The sequence below is a fragment of the Calonectris borealis genome, chromosome W, assembly GCF_964195595.1.
Source record: "Calonectris borealis chromosome W, bCalBor7.hap1.2, whole genome shotgun sequence".
NCBI classification, from domain to species: domain Eukaryota; kingdom Metazoa; phylum Chordata; class Aves; order Procellariiformes; family Procellariidae; genus Calonectris; species Calonectris borealis.
In genome coordinates, this window is record NC_134351.1 from 521,160 (window position 1) to 544,234 (window position 23,075).

The 23,075-nt window shown below is 44.0% G+C and overlaps 1 protein-coding gene across 1 annotated transcript; it reads left to right on the forward strand.

Annotated features, from left to right (window-relative positions):
- Positions 1 to 3,940: 3,940 nt before the first annotated feature.
- On the forward strand, positions 3,941 to 21,412 carry LOC142074797 (complexin-4). Its single transcript, XM_075135675.1, has 3 exons — positions 3,941 to 4,120; positions 7,189 to 7,276; positions 20,905 to 21,412. Exons 1-3 carry the CDS (start codon positions 3,954 to 3,956, stop codon positions 21,130 to 21,132), a joined length of 483 nt encoding a protein of 160 aa, XP_074991776.1. The 5' UTR covers positions 3,941 to 3,953; the 3' UTR covers positions 21,133 to 21,412.
- Positions 21,413 to 23,075: the final 1,663 nt, after the last annotated feature.

Here is a 23,075-nt window from a genome sequence, read left to right on the forward strand (position 1 = left end):
GTTGGAGATGCCTGTGTTCTTTGGGTATGGAACACAGACTTTTTTCATATTGCCCAGTTCTGTCAGATAAAACAGAGGAACTGAGCCTTGAATTTTGATTTCACTTAAGCTAGAGGGAACGGATGTTGATTTAAAGCAAAGGAAGTGGCAACATGAGTACTTAATTAGCAGCTGTCCGTACGTTTTCATTAAGCATCACATCATATAATCAACAAAAAGCAGTAAGTGGTTTGTAACTTCAATATAGGCAGTAGTTAAAGCACCTGTCAGGAATGGGAATTATTCTGGAGGTCCTTGTTGACACCCAAGGTAGGTGCTTAAAACTTGATGCTTTAGGTACTGTGTGAGCAGTTGGTTCCTTATCAGTCTGAGTGTTTATTCATTATTTGTATACACAGATTTGTGATAAATATCTAAACCCACAATGAAGTGAGCAATTCACTAGCTAGCTATGTAGTGTCTTCCAAAGTTTTGTCACAAGTCTCTCTTGTGTTTCTCAGCAGTTTCCAGTGCCAATAGGGCCAATAACTTTTTAAAGCACTTTTTGTTGTCGTCAATTTTGAATCTAACATTGGAAAGCCTTTTGCCCTTAGGAAGGTTCATGAGACCTTCCCCAAGACCTGGAGGGCAAGATCTGGGCAATCCCCTCCCAAGCCAGTTTTCAGCTTTCTTGCCTTCTCAGCCGATTCTGTGGAAGCATCTCTTTTAGGCAGGAGGTGGTGGTAGCAACATTTCTGTAGGGATCAAAGTCTACAGCCAAGACTTACGCCCAAAGTTAGGGAAGCTTCTCTTCAGTAAAGACCAATAGCACAAAGTTTAACAGATACACTTCCCATACACTTGAAGAAGACTATGAGACCTAATTCTGGAAAAATCAGCACTGCATGTCATATTTGCGAAGTACACGGTACAGACACACTAGTGCTCCCCGTTCCAGTTAGGAGGATTTTAAATAAAGATGAGCCAACCACTGCAAATGGTGGCATGTGGCACTAAGTAGTGATGTTGTGGGACAGCATTCTAACATTTAATCAAGTGGCTGTCAAAGCACAGCGAAAATACTAACAATCAAAAGTTATATGTATCTGATCTTAAACTTCTCTTGCAGCATGCTTTTCTGTGATGCCTACTGTACCGTTACTGCACTCGTGCATTTTAGGATCGTGCATAAACAGTGCCAATATATTACTCTAACCTGTTCAATGGTTTTTGCAAGCTGCTGAAAACCTCTTTATGATCTCTATGTGGTTCATGCAGTATTTCTTGAACGCTTTTGTGCTGCTTACTTGTGTAAGATACAGCTTGGCTGTGGAGTTGAAGCAGATTGAGAAGATGATCTTCCCGCTTCCGATGTCCGTGTTGCCAGTTTCTGTTGTTAGCTTTGTGTTGTAAGCAGTGGATGCAAAGGTCAGCAAGACCAAAACTTTTATCCAGAGCTGTGATGCCCTCTTTCTCTAGCCACCTTTTATTTTTAGAGATGCCTGAATTGACCAAGCACCTTCTCCCCTCACTTAGGATTTTCTGTCTCCCGCTCTTGAGATCCACTGTGTTCTGAGCAGGGTGGGGCATGTCGCTGTGTGCGTCAGGCTGTAGTTCAGGAACTAGGCTTTGGTTTTTTTCAGGGGCTTGCTCTTGGAGCAGTATTTAACTCAAATAATTTTCTAGAAATAACCTTTTATTTTCATTTCTTCCTTTTAAAGTTGGCTGCATAACAGAGAGGGGCTCTTGTGGTCTTGTTCTGGGTCATGGGGTTGCCACTGCGGCTCAGCAGTCAGAGCGCTCATCCGAAGACTCTCTTCCTTCCAAAAGAGATGCTAGATTAGCCTGTTTGCCCGACTTTTCAAATGCCGTCAAAGTGAGCGAGGTCCTGGTTTTCGCAGCAGGCAAAAGGGTTGCGGTTAGACCCATCTCTGCTTGTCCATATTGTCTCCAGGCTGGTATGAAAGCACCGTTGAGCAGTCGGACGGCACCCGACAGGTGACAGGGCAACAGCGCGGGTCACGCCGCGTGCTGTGGAACCAGCACGCCCCCAAGCCGCAGCCCACCTGCAGCGGGCCCGCAGCACTAGCTAGTTGTCAGCTCTTTTGAACAAACACGGCCTTCTCTAAAATTGAGGAGGATGGGAAATAAGGGACGCTGGCAGCCGTTCTGCCCTTGGAAGGCCTCAGGAGGCAGTAGCCTGAACCAGGGAAGTCTCTGGGCGTGACAAAGTCAGACTGACTTTGCCAGGCCCGTTTTGAAGTAACTCTCTGAGGCGGGAGCAATGATACCTGATGTATAAACTTCATGCTGGATTTTTAGTTTTTAAATTTTGCCAGGTAACAACTTTTATTTAATTTTATGCATTCAGCTTCAGACTAATGCATGCTCAGGATTAGCATTCTCTGCTTAAACTGGGATTAGCTATCTAATGTCTGTGATCTGTTAGCCATTTGGGCAAGTACAATACAGTTTTGGTAATCAAGGTCAGAGTTGGGCACGTGTAAAAAGTTGATTCTTCCCACAAATTCTTGCAACTTCTGCATAGTTCTGAAAGTGCACAGCGATTATAAAAATAAATTTTGATTTAAGAAAAATGCTTTCTAGGTATTTGTAGTATATCAAAGTAGTTTTGTTGTGATTTGGAATTCTTGCTTCTGAGCGATACTCTATTTCAAAAAGAAATTTAAAGTTTCTTGTTTAATCACTAATAATCCAGGATTACAGAACATCCTGCTTTTTTTTAAAAATAGTAACAGGTCTGCTTTAATTAGAAAGGCTCTAATACAGATCAAGGCATTAGGCAAACTGGAATCCTCCCATCTCTCAGTGAAATTATGAGAGTGCTGGGAGAACCATTTAGATAATCAAAACTACCGAATGTTTCATTAAGGCATGCGCAGTCAGTCATAGTAGAATAAATGCTCAAAAGCCAAAATCATGAACTTTTGAGACCCAGCAGATGATTTTCTTTCCCAAAATAGTCTATGATCTAGTAGCGGATCCTGCAAATCTTCACCTGAATAGACCTGGTGAGGCTAATGATGTGAATAAAACTTTGAAAGGTGAGGACCTGCACAAGCAATCCACAAACAAAAGGCATCAAGGCTGTATTGCAGCATACAGAAGCAGTCAGATTCATTTCTCCTTTACTGACGGTTAAGGCTAAAATCACGAGGTGTTCTATGCAGCACCAGTTAGGTGATCACCAGTCCAGGTGATCTAGGTGGAGACAGCCTGGGGAAGAGTTGAAATAAACCGTACGGAATGAAAAGTAGGAAGATGTGATTTGCTTTTTTTGTGATTACTTTCTTGAAAAAAACGTAATGATAGCAGTAATGCCCCATTCATCTGTGAGACAAACCAATCATATGAAAAGTGGATGAAGAAAAATCATTCAATGTACTTTCGGTCCAATGTGATAAAATATTAATGGATAAAAAGGATTGGGTTTTTTGCTTAGTGAAGAATTCCAGTTTTCAAATCTCGTTTGATTGTATAAATCCAAAAGAGTTTTCTGCTCAGTAGGCCAAATTTTACGATTCTACTATGGCCATTTAGTCAACCAGATCTGTAATGCAGATCCGTTACGTTCCAGGGAACGTTTTCATCTCTGTGAAAGTGACAGTTTCAAGACTGAAGAAGTCAAAATGCTATTGCACACTATAATTGATTTGTGTGTGTGTGTGTGCAATTAGCTTAAGGTATTAATATAAAAAGTAGGTAGCTGCATCTAATGATTTTTTTTGAGTAATCTGAACCATCTGCCTCTAGATATTAAGGAGTTCACTCTTTAATCCAGATTATGGCTGACAAACTGGTTTTGGCATTCACGTTTCACTAGCATTGTGCCCTTGAAGAGCTGATGTGGCTGTAGAAACTCTCTTGCTTACAATTGTTGGCTTTGAAAACATTTTTGGTTTGGTTTGGCTTTCTTGTAGCTGTTTGCTTATAGCTCCTTTTTTCTTGAGAAGATGGCCTTTCTAATGAAAAGTATGTTGAGCAACCAGGTAAAGAATTTGGGACTTGGAGGTGGAGGGGAAGAAGGCAAAGAAGAAAGCACTCCTTCTGACCCAGCAGCAGCTGCAGGAATGACCAGAGAGGAGTATGAGGAATATCAAAAGCAAGTGGTTGAGGAGAAGTGAGTACCTGTTACCTTATTATCAGTATGGGGCTGATTCTTGGCAACTTTGTGCAGATAAAAATAACCCAAGAAAAAGCCAAACGTTCAGCTCTCTTCCCTTTTTTCAAAGCAGAAGAATCTTTGCTGAAGAGACTTTCCAAATTAAAAGTTCAGCAACTGGAAATGATAAAATGTTACATTCCCCCTCCCCCGCCCCCCCATCCTGCAACTCTCTCCTACACTTTCCTGCTGTCTCCACACCTTGAGACGCTGGATTCATTCCTAGTTGATGCTACTTTATCTATCAATTTTTTCCATAGGTGCAAAGCTGTTTGTAGTGCAGGAGTTAATTCTCAAATGTCTATGATTTGTTCTCCTAGAACTCCATGTGGAGTACACTTTCAATACAAAATCTTTTCTTTGTCCACATTTATTGTGGCAGATGTAAAAAAGTAATAAGTGCTATGTTAAATGGATGACATTTACCTACAGAAAAGTTTTAAGATAGTTATTTTTTGTAGTTGCATTTTCAGTTATTTTTTCTAAAATCTACTAAATAAAGGAGAACTTTTCAACTGATTAAATCTCCATTTTATTTTGTCTGTAATTATAATCTTTACCGCTTGCTGTGTTTAAATATCAAAACAGCAGAAAATAAAGGACTTAACATGTAGGAGTTCAAATCATGCATAATTATAAGTAAAAGAATTGACTTTTAAATCTCAAATGCATCTGTTCCTCTAATGGTCAATTACATAATGGTTGTGTAAATCCTTCATGTAAGATGATTATAGGTGAAAGGTTAATGACTGACGGAATTTGAGGTATCCAGGTCTGTATTTAGCAGCAAGCCATTTCTATCATAAAGCCTTGAATAGGTAACATTTGGTTTGGAATAAAATACAGAATGTTTTGCTATGCATTTTGTCAAGGGATATTTAAAAGAGAAAGAACCACCTGCTGCCAGGAGGATGCTTTATTGAGACTGAGAAGCAAAACGTGATTCCTGGGATAGGGAAAATGCTTGCAAAAATAATTATTTCTATCATGTTTTCAAGTGTGGCATGTGTCCGTTACATGCTGAACTGTATTGAGGAATCAGTGCAGGAGTACTTCTGAAAGTACAGTTTGGAACTACAATAGGAACATCTGAAGTACTTTCAAAGAGAAGAAATTGGCTCAGGACAGCGCACACTGGCGTGGTTATGTAAATCTGTGTCAGAAATCTTCGTCAGGGCAGAGCATCTCTTCCAGGGATGTCACCCAGCTTTCAGCTGTGCAAGAGTGGAGATCAGAGAAGCAGAAGTGCCTTGCTGGAGTCACATCAGGCAGAGTCTGGCCTCTGGTGCGTGACATCCTGGCTTTGGGTTCTTCTCAGGTTTTGGCTTTGGGGTTTTTTTTGTGACTAAACACACACAACCACACAGATTGCTGTTTCTCAGGAAAATGTGTAATACGCACGAGCAAACGGGTGGCTTGTGCTGGCAGTCTCCATGCTTCCAGCATGGCAAGAGTTTAAGCAAGAGGGGACCACCGGTTTGTGTGTACGTTCCCGGCTCTTGACTGTGACGCAACTACTCTTATACCTGTGCCCCATTCCTACAAAGCTTCCTGTTCCAGGGACTAATTAGATCCTCCAGAACAAAAAGGGGTAAGATTAGGCCGGACACTAGAGCCCAGGCGGCGGCGGGAGATTGGCTGAGTGAGTTTTGCCCGGTCTCCCCCGGTGCCAGGACAAGTGCAAAGCTCAAACCCCCTGAGCAGAAAATTCCCTCCTGCCCCTCAGCCTCCCAGGACCCGAAGGGATGTGCAGCAGCGCCGGGCGCGCCGCCCGGCGGGGCGCGTCCCAGCACCAGCCGTGGCTGCTGACGGCTCCTCTGGAGAGGGAGTGGGCAACAGAGGAGGAAGGTTGAGAAAGAGAGGGAAAATATGCCAGAAGGGCTCAAAAAATCTCTTTCCAGTCTTCCTATCAATGACTGGCTGAAAGAAGTTTAAGATGGCTTCCAGCGAATGTGAACCTTTTTTTTTCTTTTTTTTGAGAGGGAGAGAGAGAAACCCAAAAACTCATTTGTGGAAGCAGAGGAAAAATAACATTTCATTTTGCAAGTAACTTTTATGTGACAAAATAGCTCTACTGGAACAAAATCAATTTTGCCTAAGAATTTCCATGACAATGCTTCTGGGGAAAAAAAATTAAAAGCGGGGGCGGAAGGTGAATGTTATCAAATGTTACCAATAATCTTTGAGGAGACACATTTTGCAAATAATTCATAAGTAATCTAACCAAAACTTGTGCTGAACAGTTCTTAAATATAATGAAAGCATTTTATAAAATCACAGATAAAAGAAGTACTTTTCCACATGGGGAAGCTGTGGAATTCATTGCCGTAGGATGTTCTGAAACAATAAATGGATGCAGAAAAGACCAGGAAAATTCATAGGTGGCAGAGGCCATCCAGGGCTATTAAAGACAATGATGTAGCACCAATTTCCAGCTCTAGTACCCTACACCACTGATTTTTGGAAGCTGGGCAGTTTTGATACAGGATGCTTATCCTCTTCTTAAATTCTCTCTCTAAGTGTCCACTACTGTCTACGACGATGGTACTCTGGGATAGGTCATCTTTTGGTGTGACCCAGAAAGACCATTCTGCCATTGTGTGTGTGTGTCCTTACGCTACGAGAATGTCACGTTTGGAGAACAGCATTGGGGGGCGGACGGGTCTCTAAGTGCCCCAGCGGAATAAGGAAGGAATAAACGTAACTTTTCTGTTCTGCTCATTGGAATTGTGCATTGTTACGGTGAGCAGTAACAGCTAGTACAGGTGCAGGCTCCAGACAAGTCGTATTGGCTTACCCTTTCATTCTTCACAGGACTCAAGGGAACTGTTCTGAGAACAAGCTCGGGGCATGGGAAGCCTTGCCCCTCCCCATAACTTGTTGGTACCACTCCTTTTGTGCCTTGGGCAAGTTACATAGCTCTGGGAATAGCTCCTGCATGGAGCTTCTTGCAGCCGGGCAACTGGCTCAGCGTACAAGACCGTATTTTATTAGTACCGTGAAGAAACAATTTTTCTGATTTCCAGGATGGAAAGAGATGCAGCGTTTGCACAGAAAAAAGCCGAGCGAGCCTGTCTGAGAGTTCATCTGAGAGAAAAGTACAGACTCCCTAAGGTAAGCCTGTAGGCTGTGATCTCACCTAGGTCGGTGGCCAGTTTTAAAACAAAGTGACTACCAACGCAGAGTTCTGAAAATGGCAAACGAAGTGGGATCCCCACTGCAGCTCGGCGCAGAAATGGAGGAGGCTGAAGCCATGGTTTTCCCTAGTGACTGCTTTTAGACCCTTTTTTCTCTGCTTAGTAGTTGAATCTAACGGAAGGATTCTTGCAGTCCCTCTCTATGCCGTCAGATCAGGTGACTAGGCAAGCTGAGTATCTGGTCTGTGTCTCACAGTTAGTATGCCGCCTTAGCAACATGCAACAGTTCTAAAAAAAGCTATAAGCAAATAAGAAAAGTCCCTGAAAACTCCTCTACAAGCTGTACGTTTGAGTTCTGCTAAACTTCTGAAGGCTCATTTTTACTATCATCTTCTTCCAAGAAGTGCAAGCAAACTGTCCATTCTTTTTTCCTTAGTGCTCCTCACACTGTGTCAAATATTCCCAGGAAAACCAAAATACGGACAACTTAAGCTTCAAGCAACAGAGAAATCTGGGGGTTTGTTAAAAACAGGCACCAGCTGCAGTAGCTTCTGGATCATGACAGAAAGCGTAGTTAGCTTTTAGGTTGATAGTATTTTCCTGACATAAAAACACATGGATGCAAAGAAAGATGGTTCTCTACTGTATGTAAAGTGTTAAGAGGGAAGACTTGTTCCCTCGTTTATTTTCTGATCGTCGTCTGTGTTTTCAGGGATTTAACGGCAGGACTCTTGTTTATCAAAGGTTTATCAAAGTACAGGCTTTAGCACTAAGCCTATACTAAACATCCACAGAGCTTGCCTATTTAAAAAAAAAAGTAAAAAAAAAAAGGTTTTGAAACTTGAATATTCTGGAGCTTATTTCCTGTCGCAAGATGGTGGTGCTTCTGTAAAGAAGCAGCCTGGTATTTCTTCTAGGACTGTAGGCTGGAATTGAAGTGAACTAAGGGAGCGAGAGCCAGAGAAGGATTCTGCAAAGGAATCAGGGAAGATTAGCCCATAGCAGAAACGTTAAGTGAATTCTTTGCATTCATTTTAACTGCAGGATCACTATGAAGGTCCCTAGATAGGTTCCCCCTCTTTATGGGGGTGAATCAGGGGAATTTTCTCAGCTCAGTGTTGTCGGAGGAGGTTGTTGAACGGTGTACAGTACACCAGGGCCAGAGGGTATTTACCCAAGAATTCGAAAGGATTTCAAATTAGGAATTGCCAAACTTACTGAGGCATGTAGTCTGTCATTGAACCACAGAAGATGAGAAATGCGAAGGCATTTTCAAAAAAAGTCTTCAAGAGATACACAGGGAACAACAAACCAGTAACTGACTTCTGTAAGGGAAATGAAGGAAAACCACTCCCAATAGCTAGCAGATACATGGGCAAAAATGATACGGTGGGAAGAAGAGAAATAAGACAGCCCAGCCTTTCAAATCTATTAGCATGCTCTGAAGGGATGACTAATCATAAGGGTGAAAACGATTAGTTTTAGGTTTTTTTTTTTTTTTAAAAAAAAAAAAGTTGGACAAATTCCTTTCCCAAACACTCTTTAAAGAAAACAAACTGTGGAAGGGTGTAGAGGAAGGTCTGTGAAGTACTGAATATTATTTTCCATTCATTTTGAAGAAGTGACTGAAGACTTGTTTGTGCAAATTAGTATCAGGGCCTTTACTGCTGTGCATTTTGGGGCTCCCTAAATTTGAGATTCTGCACTGGGCCACAGAATTGAAAGGCTTTGTGTCTGTCCATGACTTTCCAGCACTTGGTTGTGGCGTGTGGGTGCGTCCCACTTGTGCTTTTCAGTCTTGTCCAGAGTGGGTTGCACCGTTAGCTCCAGTGCGGAGAAAGTAACTCAGGGTGCTGTGCTTGGAAAAGTTGTGTTACATTATTTGGTAAGCTTCTCCCCGGGGTAGGAGAGAGGTAATATGGGACAGGGTAGTCTGTGTACGGGTTTGGATCCTGCATCTGCTCTGAACTACTACTGCTGTGAAGATGTTAGCGTTTTTGAAGATTTTTATTTATGTCCCACAAGGAAGCATTTGGTGGGTCTTAGCAATTTGAGAGCTTGCTTGTATTACTAGTACTCACCTGCCAGCTCTGAGTCTTTACTGTTTATTTTCTGATCAGTACTTTCCAGTGCTTTTCTGATTAATTAAAATGGAGGAAGGTAAAGAATCCATCTCGTCTAAATTTAGCTGCTAAAAAATTTAGTACTTAACTCAAGCAAGTCGTTTAGGGACTCTGTCATCAATGGAAAGAGACCAGCACTTCTAGCCTCATCTCCAAACTTTCAAATAAGCGTTTAAGGTGGAGTTGGGTCACCCTCCCGTGGCGCGTGCCTCTCGCAGAGGGAGGCCGGGTTGCTACCTTAGAGCAGAGAGCTGAAGTCGGGTGAGATGTATTCCACGCCCAAGACCCTGGTTCTTCCAATGGTGTAGCTGGAATTAGCAGAACAACCTGATCTTTGATTCTGTGCTCACAAACTTGAGCTTGAATCTGAACTTAGTGTGGCCGTGGAGGGCCCTGGATTTCTGGATAGGGTCCCTGGTCGTTGCCAGCTGGATGCCCTCAACTGGAGAAATGTAGGAAAGATGTGCAGGAAGCTGCTGGTGAGGGACAAAGGAACGGGAGAGATCAGAGTGTGATCTCAGTCTTACTGATGGGAGAGTGAGCAGACGGGGATTTTGGTGGCCTTGCAACTTTTGACCTGGTTCACCAGGCACTGTAGAGCCCCACACTGATGAAATGAATGCACCAGAAGGCACTAAAGTCTCCTGGAGAGCAAGAAACTCCAAGTTGGAGGATTGCCTTTGCTTGAATCAATGCTGTCTTAAGCAGAGTTATACATAGTTCCCAGAGATCTACCTAGTTCCAGAGATTGTGTAACATGGTTTAGACCCTTCTGAGAAGAGAGCAGGATGTTTGTTTCTTGGACTTACTGAATTATTCTACTATGTATGCGCATAACATTTCTTGATTCCATGTTCTGTTCTCTCATGTTTCTTTGCTTTAGCCTAACGTGCTGTGTTACTCTGCACTATTTGCACCATGACACAAGTTCTCCAGATGCTGTCGTTGGCTTGGTAGATTTGCCGGGAAAGGGGGAAAGTTTAAGAGCTGCTTCCTTCCACCCTGACACGGACAAGTAGGCCATGTGTTCCTATAGCCTGTGAGAGCAATGAGCGCCTTCCCTCTGCTAAAACCTGGGTTGCATCCATCCCTGAATTTGAGTCTGTACGCAGGCAGTGAAAAAAGCTTATTTCTGGAAAGTCTTTGGAGACTCGGGTTTGCGTAGGCTCCTTATTCGTAGATTGTTAAAAGGTCATGTGAGTTCTCCCGGGAATAACTAATCTTAGAACGGTGGTGGTTTACATGCTATCAAACTGCTCTTAGCCTGGTCACTCCTTCATTGCTTGTAAAAGATTTCTAAAGGGATTTATTTTTCCAGCTTCATTAAGATGTCCTTCACATACAGTTATGTCAAGCATGACTTCAGTGACTTGCTGAAAATTTATCATTTGAGCAAATCCCTCCTGGAAATAATGGCCATTATCTGGAGTTCTCCAGCTGCTTTTCCCTTTGCAGACAGCGTTACGACTGTCCGATCTGTGCTCTCTCCGTGTTTTTTGTTCTGCCTTTTGTGGTGAGCAGAGCTCGGGGCTTGCTGGTTCATCAGTCACATGAAGATATGGACTTCTTTGTGTTTTGGTGGCCTTTTTCGTATCACCCAGCTTCCAAATAGCATGAACTGAGATATGTTTAACTAAAGGCCTGGGTCCCTGCTCGGTGGAGCAGAACTACAAAGGCATTCAGGTGCTGGACTCCAAGAGATTTCAAGGAAATTAAGAGCCTATATGCCCCAGTGAGTGTGAGCCCAGGTAGATAGAAGTCTGATTATTATATCAGTGTAACTAGAATATTCTAGCAGTACATGGCTCGCATTTCCCAGCCCCTTCTATCCTGGGATGATGGCCCTAGTCAAGGTTGAGAACTATCCATACCACTTTTTAGCCTATATTAATTAAGCAGCAGTAATGAAATTAACTATCAACAGGGAGTTCAACACACTCAAAATATGCTCAGCTAACAAATGAATAATGCCCCAGGGTACTTCATTCATAATTGCGTAGGGTTCCTGTCACAGAGATTACCTAACAGCAGGAAACCAAGAGCCGACCTGAGGCGTGCAGGCACCTACCTTGTGAGGACCCAACTCAAGGAAAAGTTGAAGGGAAAAGTCTTCCCAGGAGCTGTCAAGTCTTGTGATTGTAGCTTTGTGAAAGCTAAAAGGGATTGTCCGAGTCTGAAATACCTATCACATCTTCTAGCACTTCTTCTACAGGAGGAATGTGTTATACTGAAGTGAGGCAGAAAAATGCAAGGTTGCACAGCGGCACGGATAGGCCGTCGTCTGAAGGCTGCCCTTATCCTGACGTAGGCTATGTCCTTCACTGGCCATCAATTACCTGAAAACTTTCTGCCGTTGTTATCTGCTCAGCATTCACCTGAATACTGGTTCTAGTTGGGTGAAATAAGTTGTGCTATAAAAGCCAGTCCGTGGCCCAAAGTTACCAATGGAGTAGTTGAAGATGAGGAGAAGAGCTTTGCAAACATTTATTTTTATTGTACTATTTTGCGGGGTTTAAAAAGAGCCACTTCTTCTCTCAGATTTTTTTGGGAAGGTGCTCATAATATTTTTAATGAAAAGTTTATAACAAGTCTGTTTAAAAGAACCCCGCTGCTTTGAAAAAAAATTTCCAATAGTGACTGTAAAAAAAAAAAAAAAAAAAAAAGAAATTATAACTATTATTCTAAAATAGTTGGAGCTTTTTGATGTTGTCAAAATTTTGATGTGCTAAAATATCACACTGATGTTTTTCTACAGAAACAGGTTTTTGTGTGTAAAGTTTCTATCAAACCTAACTAGCAATATTAGACCTCCTCACGCAAATGATTTGTTCTTGCTTTTTTGAACTGAGTGGGAAGGATTTAACCTGGCCAAAGGTATTAAAGATACCAAAGATGTTTGCATCCTTTCTTATCCTTGATCTGGAAGGAATTTGGGAAAATAACTGGAAGTGTTGGTCAAGATTTCGTAGCTATTTGGTTTCTGGGGCTTTGTGTTTGCTGTCCAAACTTACCTCATTAAAGACTGTCTGTGTTTCAGTGCAACTTAGGTCAATGGCATTCAGTTGAAAAGTATTTCCTTCACATTAAGATGATCTACCCTGTTTTCTTGTACCTAATTTGCAAAATATATTATGCTGGTTGAGGTGGGGCTTTGAGACTGGGACCAAGAGCCTAATGCAACTCTTGAATTGAAGCAGAAATCCTAGGCTGACTAAAGATCAACGGAAGTTTCACTATGGAAAATGCTTCTGTCATGTTCACTAACAAGAGGGACCCTGAGGGCGGTTCAAGCAGGGTGATGGCATTGCTCAAATTCATCAAGCCTTGGTCTGAAAACGACATTTATCAGGTTTCCTGTCCTAGCTCTCTGGAGTCTCGCCCACAGATACCAAATTCAAGAGTTCACCAATAAACTGGGCTTTCCCAGCAGATTATTTAAACCCATCACACATTCCCACGATCTTCAAGGGCTGATCTTTGATTTCATAGCCACCTCTACACACATCATCTCTGCTACCTTCTCCCACAACGCTGAACCTTTCGAGATAGCTCCCCCAGTTACCGCTTTTCATTCTCCTCCAAGTAAATTAATGAATTAATAGGGGGTTCATTCAATCACTTCTGCCTACATCCAGATCTGTGGGGACGCTTATGTTGTTTGGCTGTCTGTGAGCAGTGGGCTTAATGGTTCCACTTGTTCCCTTTCCTGTCAGGGGCTTTTGGTGGTGTTCCTGGGCCGAGGTTGGTGCAATCCCTCCAGCTTGACAGGGAGGAACCAGGTGTGAAGGGTTCCCTGTGGAGGATGCATTTTAAGAAGGTCTACCCTTTGCCAGTGAAGGGTTTTTTGTACAGTTTCCTCAGTGCTCTGTGTGTCTCGTGCTGAATCTAAACTCCTAACTGAGTCCGTGCGGGGGCATGCTCTCCGGTGCCGGAGTGCCATCACCTCTGTCGTGACAGTCCCTAACAGAGTTTTGGTCTGAGCCAGCTAGCCCCTTAGATTCCATTAGCTGGCGTGACTTGGGAGCAAAGGCAAATATGACTAAGGAACTCTAAAACCTATCTCAGAACCTGCAAGCAATAGAATTGAATATTTGTGCATTTTCTGTGGCAAGCACAACTAAACACTAAAACATTTGCAATCATCTCTGCTGAACTCTTTGAAGAATTTCCCACTGAAACGTCAGAAATGCCAGAAGGAGAGGACCCAGCAGTCAAGCAATTAAAAATTAACAGAGCCACCTAGGCTCAGAAAGCGATTATGTAATGTAAACACAAATTGTAAAGCACGTATTTTTTCTACAGTGTTAGTTTGATGCTGTTTCTAACCCTGGGCCGCCAAGGGCCCTCTAGTGCCGTGTTCGTAAAATTGCACCACTCTGAATCATCTGCTTGAACCCTGAAGGCAAATTACAATTTGGATGGAAAGTGAATCAACCTTGTGACTAAGATAAAATTATACCATCTGTATTTAACCAGTCTGGCAGGCCTCATTCATAATCAGGGATGAAAAATGTATTTTTCTCTAACTTTGAAAACATGGTTTTTGCAACCAAAACGTTGCTAACTGATTTTCCAAGAAAGAGAAGTACTGTCTTAAAAAAGTATGGCAGAGCGTTTTGAGACAGGTACTGGGGGGGAGGAAAGCAAGGCAAAAAATGCTGTGGAGAAACCTCAATTAAGCTACTTCTACTTGCCCTTCAAATGTGTCGGTGTTGAACAGAGCTTTTGTAAGCAAATTTGAAGCGAATACAGTTCTATGTAACAACTCATTTCAGATCAACAAACTCTCTGTGAGGGCATTTGACTTTTAAAATTATCTGAAGGCACAGTTTGTCATCTTCAAAAGTGAAGGTGTATTGCTACACCTATGGCTTCTCCTTCAAAGAGAGAGTGTCATTAGCCCGTGAGTCCTTCACAGATGGTTATCGAGGTCGCACGCTTACTTGTACTTGAACTTTGATCTCTTTGTCACTCCCTAGAGGTGTTGCTGCTATGGCTGCAGGTCCCTCTGTAGAAACGCGCGTTTCTGCACCGCGTAGTCTGGCGTTTCCAGGCGTTACCAAACCTGCGCATCTCCTACAAACTGCACAGATCATCTGCAATGCATCCTGAATCAAAGGTGCTGAGCTCTTTCAGCTCAGCAGCGCGGTCCCCGCTGAAACAGAAAGGCTGTGTGCATTGCCTGCGCACAGCACGAGGCCGGCGCGACCACGGGGCCCGGTGTCAGTGCAGGATCCGCGTCCTGTGCGCGAGGTTGGTATCTGTTCCTGCGGTAGATGTGCTAGGGAGTTGCTGGCACTCGCTCACAGCTATAGCCTGGCATCAAAAAGACTGGAGAAATGCACCATGTCTTCAGATCCCCTCCAGACAGAATATCCATCTGGAAGGGAAAGGGATACGCCTGGAGAAACACGGATATATGCTAGCTCTGTGCGTGACCAGTGTCATATGTAGGGGTAGAAGGGGCGAGGGCAGATTATCCACTGTGCTCTTCTGTTTTCATCAGTTGCAATATGCCATTTGTTCTGGGCTGTGGGTGCTCAGCGTAGTGACAAGAAAGAGGAAAACATATCCTGAGGGCGAGTTTAATTACAGAAAGATTAATTATGCAAAAAAAATGAAGAACAAGATTTTAAGTGGTTGATTGGATTGTAGGTCTAAATCTCTAAACACCAGCATTTTAATTAGCAGCTGAGTAGTAAAATATCATTAGGCTTTGTTTTCCTTTTGGAGGCCTGCGCTGAGCCAGCCACCGGACAGCAGTGCCCCACGGCCCCACCACACCTGTGAGGCCCCAGCTTTAAATCCCAAGAAGGGCTAGTTCCAAAGGCGGCAGGACACTTGTGCCCGGCTCTCAACTAAAAGTCAGTGGAGCTGGGTGTCTCCCTGCGATTTTGAGTGTCTCCCATCCGTAGTGCTTTTTTCAGCTCTGAGATGGGGTCCAAGCCTCCGCAGCCACCCGTGGCTGACCTCTGACGAGCGCACCCAAGAGCATGCAATGGTGATCTGCCCCATCTCCAGCAGGATCTTGACTTTGGAATACACCAAGAGGTCTTTGGGGCCAAATTTCAGTAATAACAGTAGAAGACTTGCCTCCAAGGTACGACAGGAGCTCTAAGCCAGCAAAGAAGATATTAAGCATGTACTTAGCTTTGCTGATCTGCGGTGGTTGCAAGTAAATTTTGCAGGATATGCTTTTCTGCATTTGTGTCTACCTATATAGCACTTCTTGGTTGAAGGTCTGCTTTCTTTTCATCAGCCCTTATGAAAGCATATGTTATATCAGGAAGAAAATGAAATTATTACGTGCATGCTATATGTCCCTGAAAAAAAATCAATTCTATGGTACAACATTATGGCAGCAAAATGCTCTCCGACCTGTGATAATGCATTAATTATTTTGAAAAATGAAAGTCATTTCAGGTAGCTTAGTATGGGATAGAAGCCCTGAATATTACCAGTATCAATCACTAGCACACATTGTAAATGAAAGCATGAAATTCAGGACTAAGCAGGGCCCCCTTTTCAGTGCAAAATCTAAAGCTCCATGCTATCTGGGCCAGATTTATAAGAGAAAGCAGTCCCTTAATGAACCTAATCCTATTAACAGAATTGTCAACTTAGGTTTGTCATCAGAAAGATGTTTTTAGCCATGAGACATTTGATCTATGGACAACTTTTTCATCTTCGGAGTATTTAATGCATGACCTCCACACAAAACATTTTTAAAAAATTATATAAATAAATAAAATTGCATAAATAAATATTTTAATTTTAAAAAAACCACAACAAACTCTTTTACTCACTTACTGCCTTTTCCCTGAACTGAGATCCAGTAATCAATTAACTTCTGCAAGGTCTAAACACAGGAGCTTGAGGTGATGGTGCCTGTGATGCAGCAGAGGAACATCTGACCACAGGGCCGTCCAGCCTGTCCAAAGACCTTGTCTGCAGCATGGCAACCTCTCCCCACGGGCCCCACCGCCCCTTTCACATCACTGATCTGCACATATATCCGCCATGCCACCTCAAATGTCTGTCAGAGTATTGTCACATCAGTGCCGTTCTTCTGTCCAAGTGCTGGGGGTTGTGTTGCGATAGATGCATTTCTAGCACCTCAGGAAGGGGCTAAGTCATCTGCTCCAAGCAGGTGGATCCCTTCCCCTAGTCAAAGCACGTCTGTGGGCACTGCTCTACAAGATTCTCAGTTACTGAACAGCAGGATGGTTTTCGTTCACTAATGTTTAGAGGGAAAGAGTATTCAGATGCAATCAGGTGTCTTTTCAATAACAAGTGCTGCTAAAGACATTAAAAAGGAAAGCTTCTCGCCATGAAAGGGACATGTAGTCATGTAATCTCAAACAGCTCTTGCTCTGTTGTGCTGTGATGGGAATATTGTTAAGACTTCATTTAATGAATAGTGCCATTCCAGAACGAAAGGCTTTTCTTACTTGTATGCAGCCATTACATAAGCTCCAGCTATGCACGGGGGATGCATATTGACCAGGCAGAAAGAGAAACTTGTCTCAGGAGAAGCTCTTCAGTGCATACGGACTTTAGATAAGTATCTGAAAACAAGTATTTGCTAAGCTTGAAGAATTCTTTTGCTGATCTAAATGTTTTCTGAATAGGCCAGAGTGAAACAGCTGTGGATCCACTGCGGAAAAATGGAGTCACAATGCGGATGTCAGGAGGCAGCTCCCTGAGAAGGTCCAGGCTGGGGCGATGCGGCACCCCAGCACAAGCAGTGCCCTCACCCACAAGCACAGTCCCGCAGGCTCTGAACGCAGCGGGCAGAGCTGGGGCGGGCAGCAGGGTCCGGCGACAGCCCAGTGACCGTCAGGGAAGGCAAAGCATGGTCCGTCCTGGAAAACCAGTCAACAAGCCGTGCGCAGCAGGGGACCGCCTTGGCTCAGGCACAGCTATGACAGAGCTTAGGGCAGGACTGGGGGCCTGACCTGAGCTGAAATGGGGTTTCTGGGCCCCAGGGCTGGGGGGGTTCTCGCTGAAGCCAATTTGGGCGATGACATGACGGTACCTACGGGGCCCTGAGAGCTGGGGAGTCAAGCAGCCTCCGCACACCTTCCCTGCGCTCCAAACTGTGATCCCTGTGTGGGGATGGCACAAGAGGGTGTTTGCGGGGGAGAAGGCTGGCGGTTCCAACTTGTGGCTCCTCGTACCTACTTGTGAGGCGCCTGCAGCCCTTGGATGGCATAGGTCAGTATGGGGCTGCTGTATTGCTTACCAAAAATCCCACTTGCAGGTCAAGGCAAGATGAACTCTGATTTTGTATGTAACTGGTGCGTTGTAGGTGATGAATCACAGGATCAGGTCTGGATTCACCTACCTAAGGATCTCTGCGCATAGGCATAGGTAAATTTTATGACAGGATAAGTTAGACATAAAGAAGGCAGTACATCACACAGTGATGCTGGAAAACAGTTTGGCTCCCCTGTGGATTAGTCTGTGAGCTTTAATCTCTTTTGTTTACAATCAGACTTCATATAAACAGATGTTTAGACTGTCTGTTTTCTGCTTACACCTGTGTATCATGTATGTATAAAGAACTCTGTGTTATATTGCACCTCTAACAAAATGGATCTGAGTCTGACTACATCAGATGCGTAACCAGGGTCAAAGCATATTACCAGGCACTAGGACTCTATCGCCTGTGCTGTTCAATTGTCAGAATAGCGTCTGACCCAGTTTTGGCCTGGGCACTCTCCCAAGCAGTTCCCAGGGCCAGTTTGGGAGTTGGGATAGGCATTCCCAATAGGCAGTTAGATGGGACCACCCTGTTTGGTAGGGTGAGAGAGTTCAATAGCATCGCAGTGGGTTGTTCCAGGCCAGCTGGCCTTGGGGCAAGACACCAGTGCCAGGCATATTTAATTTACTAGAATAGATGTTGCTTCTGTGTTCTCAGAGATCCTAAAGGGGTGGCTGAACACTTGCAGAGACCTGGAGACTATGGGGATTCAAGTCATCAGGAGAGAGGCCATCCAGGGCAGTGCAGGTTTGCCAGGGTCCAGGGGGGCTTTCTGTGTGACTTTGTTAGAGCCCATGGCCCCAGTGGTCCTGACCATGAGGTCTGCCTATTTTGGGTGCTCTCTGTAGTCCAAGCTGAGTGTATTCTGATGCAGGGTAGTGCCTCTATCATTGTCAGAGCCATGTCTGGCCTTGGGCAATTAACAGTCCCCACGTGTGTGCATGCTGGGGCAGCGGGGATCTGCACACTCTGCTCGCACTCTGATTGCAAGCTGCTGTCTGACACTAACAGACACGATGCATTTCCAGCACCACATTTCTGCTCCTGGCTTTCAGAAGCGCGTGCTTGGATCTGCAGGCTTACTGTGTGTTTGGACACTCGCAGCATTAGCCTGACTTTAAGACCATCCTGTGGGAAAATCTTCTGGCCTCTCCTTGTGAGAAAACAAGCTTTAACTCATTTCCACCAGACTTTAAAAAAAAGCCAACAGGTTTTTTGCTTATGTTACATTTCCATTTCAAACCAAAGTAACAGAACCAGATCTGTCAAATTTTAGAAGAAAGAAAAGAGGCCATACACACCGTAGGTGCTTCTCGGCTTGTTGTTGAGCAGCCCTACCCTGTTGAAGCTCATACTAGGTCTATTCAAGGACAGGCTAAATGCCAAGGGGGTAGAGGCAGGTGGCTTGGGCAGAATTGTACTGCTTTAGACTACATCTGAATGCGTTCTTCTTTGGTCAGAGAACACTTTGAACCCCCAAATTGTGTTGTGCAGCACATCTCAGACTTCAGTAGGACAGGGGGCTTTGGTGCAAGAATGTGCCAAACAATTGTTCACATCACCAAAGTGGCCTTTGTGTGCGCTGTATGGGCATCTCCTCACATAATATACAGTAGTGTGCAGTGATGTCTTAAATTATAACCAGTTCTAAAGCAAAGAACATGTGTGATTGTCTGCTTAGGGGGACTTTTTCAGTCATTAACCCAGTATCTGTCTTTATCATCCTCTACTGCTACTTGGAAGAATTTCAAAAGGGCTAACTCCTCCGATAGCCAGCGCTTGCTGATTAAAAGCTTAACGCATTTTTTCCTGCTACGCAATCAATAAAGAATACTTCTGCCAATTGGGATATTGTTTCTAGCTCCCACAGATCTGACAGCAGCAACCCTTACCCAAAGGGTCAAGAGACGTCCTCACCCATTTTAGCCACATAGTAGTAACGATCATGATACACCTCTCCATATCTTCATATGAGATATGGAGAGAAACCAGGTTAAAGGGAAGTACAGTTATTGCAAACATAAAGCTGTGCAAATATATGTAACAGTAAATAGTGGTTATGCAGGCAAGCATCCCAGTCTGCCCGTCCTTGCTAAGGCCTGAAACTACACAGACATTGCTCATATACGTCCTTCCATTCATTCTTGCATTCATTCATTCATGCAAACCCAAGACCCCTCTCACTCTCAAAAACACCTCCTGCTGACAGCATTGCTGCTTATTCATATCAGGCCTTTGCTGCTGTCATGCTTCATTTTGGAGAAGTAATGAGGCATTAATGCTTATCTTTGATGTGTGAACTGTGTCAAAATATCCTGTTCTTCTGAGCTCTGGATCCATCAGAATCCACCACAAAATGTGAACAAAATCGCCATTGTTTGAAAAATTGACATAGCCCCACTGATAGAGCGTTTCAGCGGGCAGGCAGGAAGCAAGTGTGTGTAGCGCTTACTGCATCTCAGCCCTTTTAATTGCTTAACCAGTTCCTTCTCTTGTCTCCTTTTGCTTTCTCAGACTCACACCCAACCTCCATCCTCTCTTTTGTTGTCTAAGTCCTCCTATTACCCCGCTTACCAGCACTGCAACACTGCTCTGATTATGTGCCAGGCAGCCCCTGCTCTTCATTCACAACTCAGAGATGCCAACCAAAGACCTAGATATAGTTTAGACATGGTTTGGGGAAGATGGAGACCTTTTTTTCCAGTAATTCTTTCTGAAGTTTAATCTTTCTTCAGGAAGGCTTCAATTTAGGGCTGATGTCTAAAAATGCCCACCACCAAATGAATAGGGGAATGGTAGCCACACAGTTTTCCTAAAGCTATTGCTTCGTCGACCAAATCGCACAACAGATGACAGCCTAGGCAGTATATTGCAGCATGTCTTTGGTGGGTACAAATAACTTGTGGTGGATTTCCTGCAGCATCAGCATGTTACCACAGTTAACACATACGGCATGGATTTCTAAGTGGCAAGTGACACTGAGGGCTTCAGTTTTGACATTACTGAAACCCTTCAAAGAAACACACTTGACACTGTGTGAAAAATCTTAGCACTTGTATGGGGGCTGATTGAGCCTCTAAAAACTTTGGCTGAAAAATCTGTGTATATGTTCCCGTTCTCCCTAAAACAAACAAACAAAAAAGAGACTCATCGGTAGATCCTGGGATAGCAGAAATACTCTCATGTACTGTGTTTATTTTCTGCTTTTTGTGTCAGAGTGAATTGGATGAGAATCAAATACATATGGCTGGAGATGATGTGGGTTTGCCAGAAGACCTTCAGAAGATGGTGGCAGAAGATCAGGTGGAGGAAGAGGACAAGGACTCTATCCTGGGACAGCTGCAGAACATCCAGAATATGGACATGGATGCGATCAAAGAAAAGGCACAAGCCACCTTCACCGAGATGAAACAGGCTGCTGAGCAGAAATGTTCTGTGATGTAGAAGACACCACTATCCAAGGGTTGTGAATTCAGTCTTGTCTCACAGGGGCTACAGAGTGAGGGCAGGCAGAGGAATGCACTTAGCTCTATAGCATTAAATGTAAATATAGAAAAGTGGGTGAGAGAGAGACTTTAAAACCCCAAAGGGGATCAAAACTTATGTGCTGTGACTGCTTAGTGCGAAGTTAGAGCTGATCCTCATTTTTTAACATAACATTTTTCCCCATGGAAAAAAAAGGCTTTAAAAAAGCTAATATTGGGGAAAAAATGTGCCTTTTCCCGTTTTTTCAAAGTAATCAAAATGCTATTACATGTGTATTTTCTAGCAAAATTGTGCTTCTGATGCATAGCATATAGGTAACCACTCATTTAATACTGCTTTCAGAAAAAAATGCATATATTTGTAATAAAAACATGTCTGTTTCAAACATTTTGAAACAAACCCAGTATTCAAATGTTGACATTTTCTGCAAAAACTTAAAAAAAAAAGGTTTTGACCATCTCTGTACTGAATATAGCAAAAGGCCAAAACTGAAGCATATAACTCTACAGCTTGGGACCAAAATGTCATCGTATAGAGAACTGAGTGAGGACTTGTAGGAAACCAAGGCTTGGTAGCTATCGGCGAACCATGGTCAGTTAGCAGTGCAGACTGCTCCAGCTGCTTTAATTTCACAGCCTCTTGGTCTTCAAATGCAGTTCAAACGGCAAGTGACAGCAGCGGCCCTCTGCTTGGCTGCTGTGTGTGCCAAATTCTGGGGCTTGGGGTACCAGCAAATAACTGGTACAGACTAAAATGAGCTCACCACATTTATTCTAGGAGTTAGCTCCATGCAAGGCTAAACCTTCTATCTGGCCCACCTGGAAGATTACGCTGGGGTAGGGCACCTAAACCCTGAGAAAAAGCATGGCTTTCACGAGTGCTAAATCTTACTGAGTCTGTGGGACACACAGGATCCAGTCCAATGGTTTTAGATTCAGGACCAAGCAAGATTTTCTTTGCTGTTGTTCAGAGTTTTTTTCTGGGGAAAACCTAAGTAGGTGCTGGCCCGATTGCCTCCCACTCCCCAACAAGCGGAGCTGATACTGGCTGGCAGTTGGAGGAGCACGGCCCCCTGCAGAGCAGCTGGCCGAGGGGTGGCTACTCGCTGCAGCCTGCAGTGCTGCCAGGGCCGCCAGCCCGGGAGCCCCAGGCAGCCTGAGCAGCAATGATGGGTCATCTCCACCAGCCCCGTGGAGCAAGGTCCTGTGGTTAAGGCGGATGGGAGCATCAGTCTGTCTCTGCGCTTGCATAGCCATAGTAGTTATCATGCATGATAACCCACAAGAAAGCTGTACAGCCCTTGCACATAGATGATGTATACAATGCTACTGCCGAGGGGCTCAGATATTCTATAAATAAAATGAAGGACTTTGTAAGTTCTCCAAGAGCTAGGCTGTGAATGAAATTTGCAAATGCACACATGTAGCACCTTCCTACAGGTTTATAAGTCTCTCTCTCTCCCCCCCCCGTCTCCACCCAATCAAGTAAAAATATTCATTTTAAATGAATAAATGCAGTAAGTATGGTTTGTCTCTTTTCTTTCTTTCTCTCTTTCCCTCCCTCCCTCCCTCCCTCCCTCCCTCCCTCCCTCCCTCCCTTCCCGCCTCCCTCCCTCCTGCCTTCCTTCCTTTTCTCTTTCTGTCTTTTCACTCTTTTGTCTCCTTGTCTCTCTTTTCTCCCTTCCCTTCCTTTCCCTGCCCTTTCCTGCCCTTCCCTTCCCCTCCCTCCCCCTCCCCTCTCCCTTCTCCTCGCCTCTGTCTTCTCTCCTCTCTTTCTCTTTTCTCTCACTCTTTCTTCCTCAATCCTGGCCTCAGGTATTGGTCTGTGAAGTGCAAAAGATACAAATACCAGGCTCCCCAGAGGTGAAATCCACTCTGTACTGAGTCCCCTTTGCCTGAGTT

Bases quoted from the DNA above. Each gene is read 5' to 3' on its own strand.
- LOC142074797 (XM_075135675.1), top strand. From the start codon at position 3,954: ATGGCCTTTCTAATGAAAAGTATGTTGAGCAACCAGGTAAAGAATTTG. The intron at 4,121-7,188 runs GTGAGTACCTGT...TCTGATTTCCAG, and splicing joins AAGCAAGTGGTTGAGGAGAA to GATGGAAAGAGATGCAGCGT. The intron at 7,277-20,904 runs GTAAGCCTGTAG...TTTTTGTGTCAG, and splicing joins AAAAGTACAGACTCCCTAAG to AGTGAATTGGATGAGAATCA.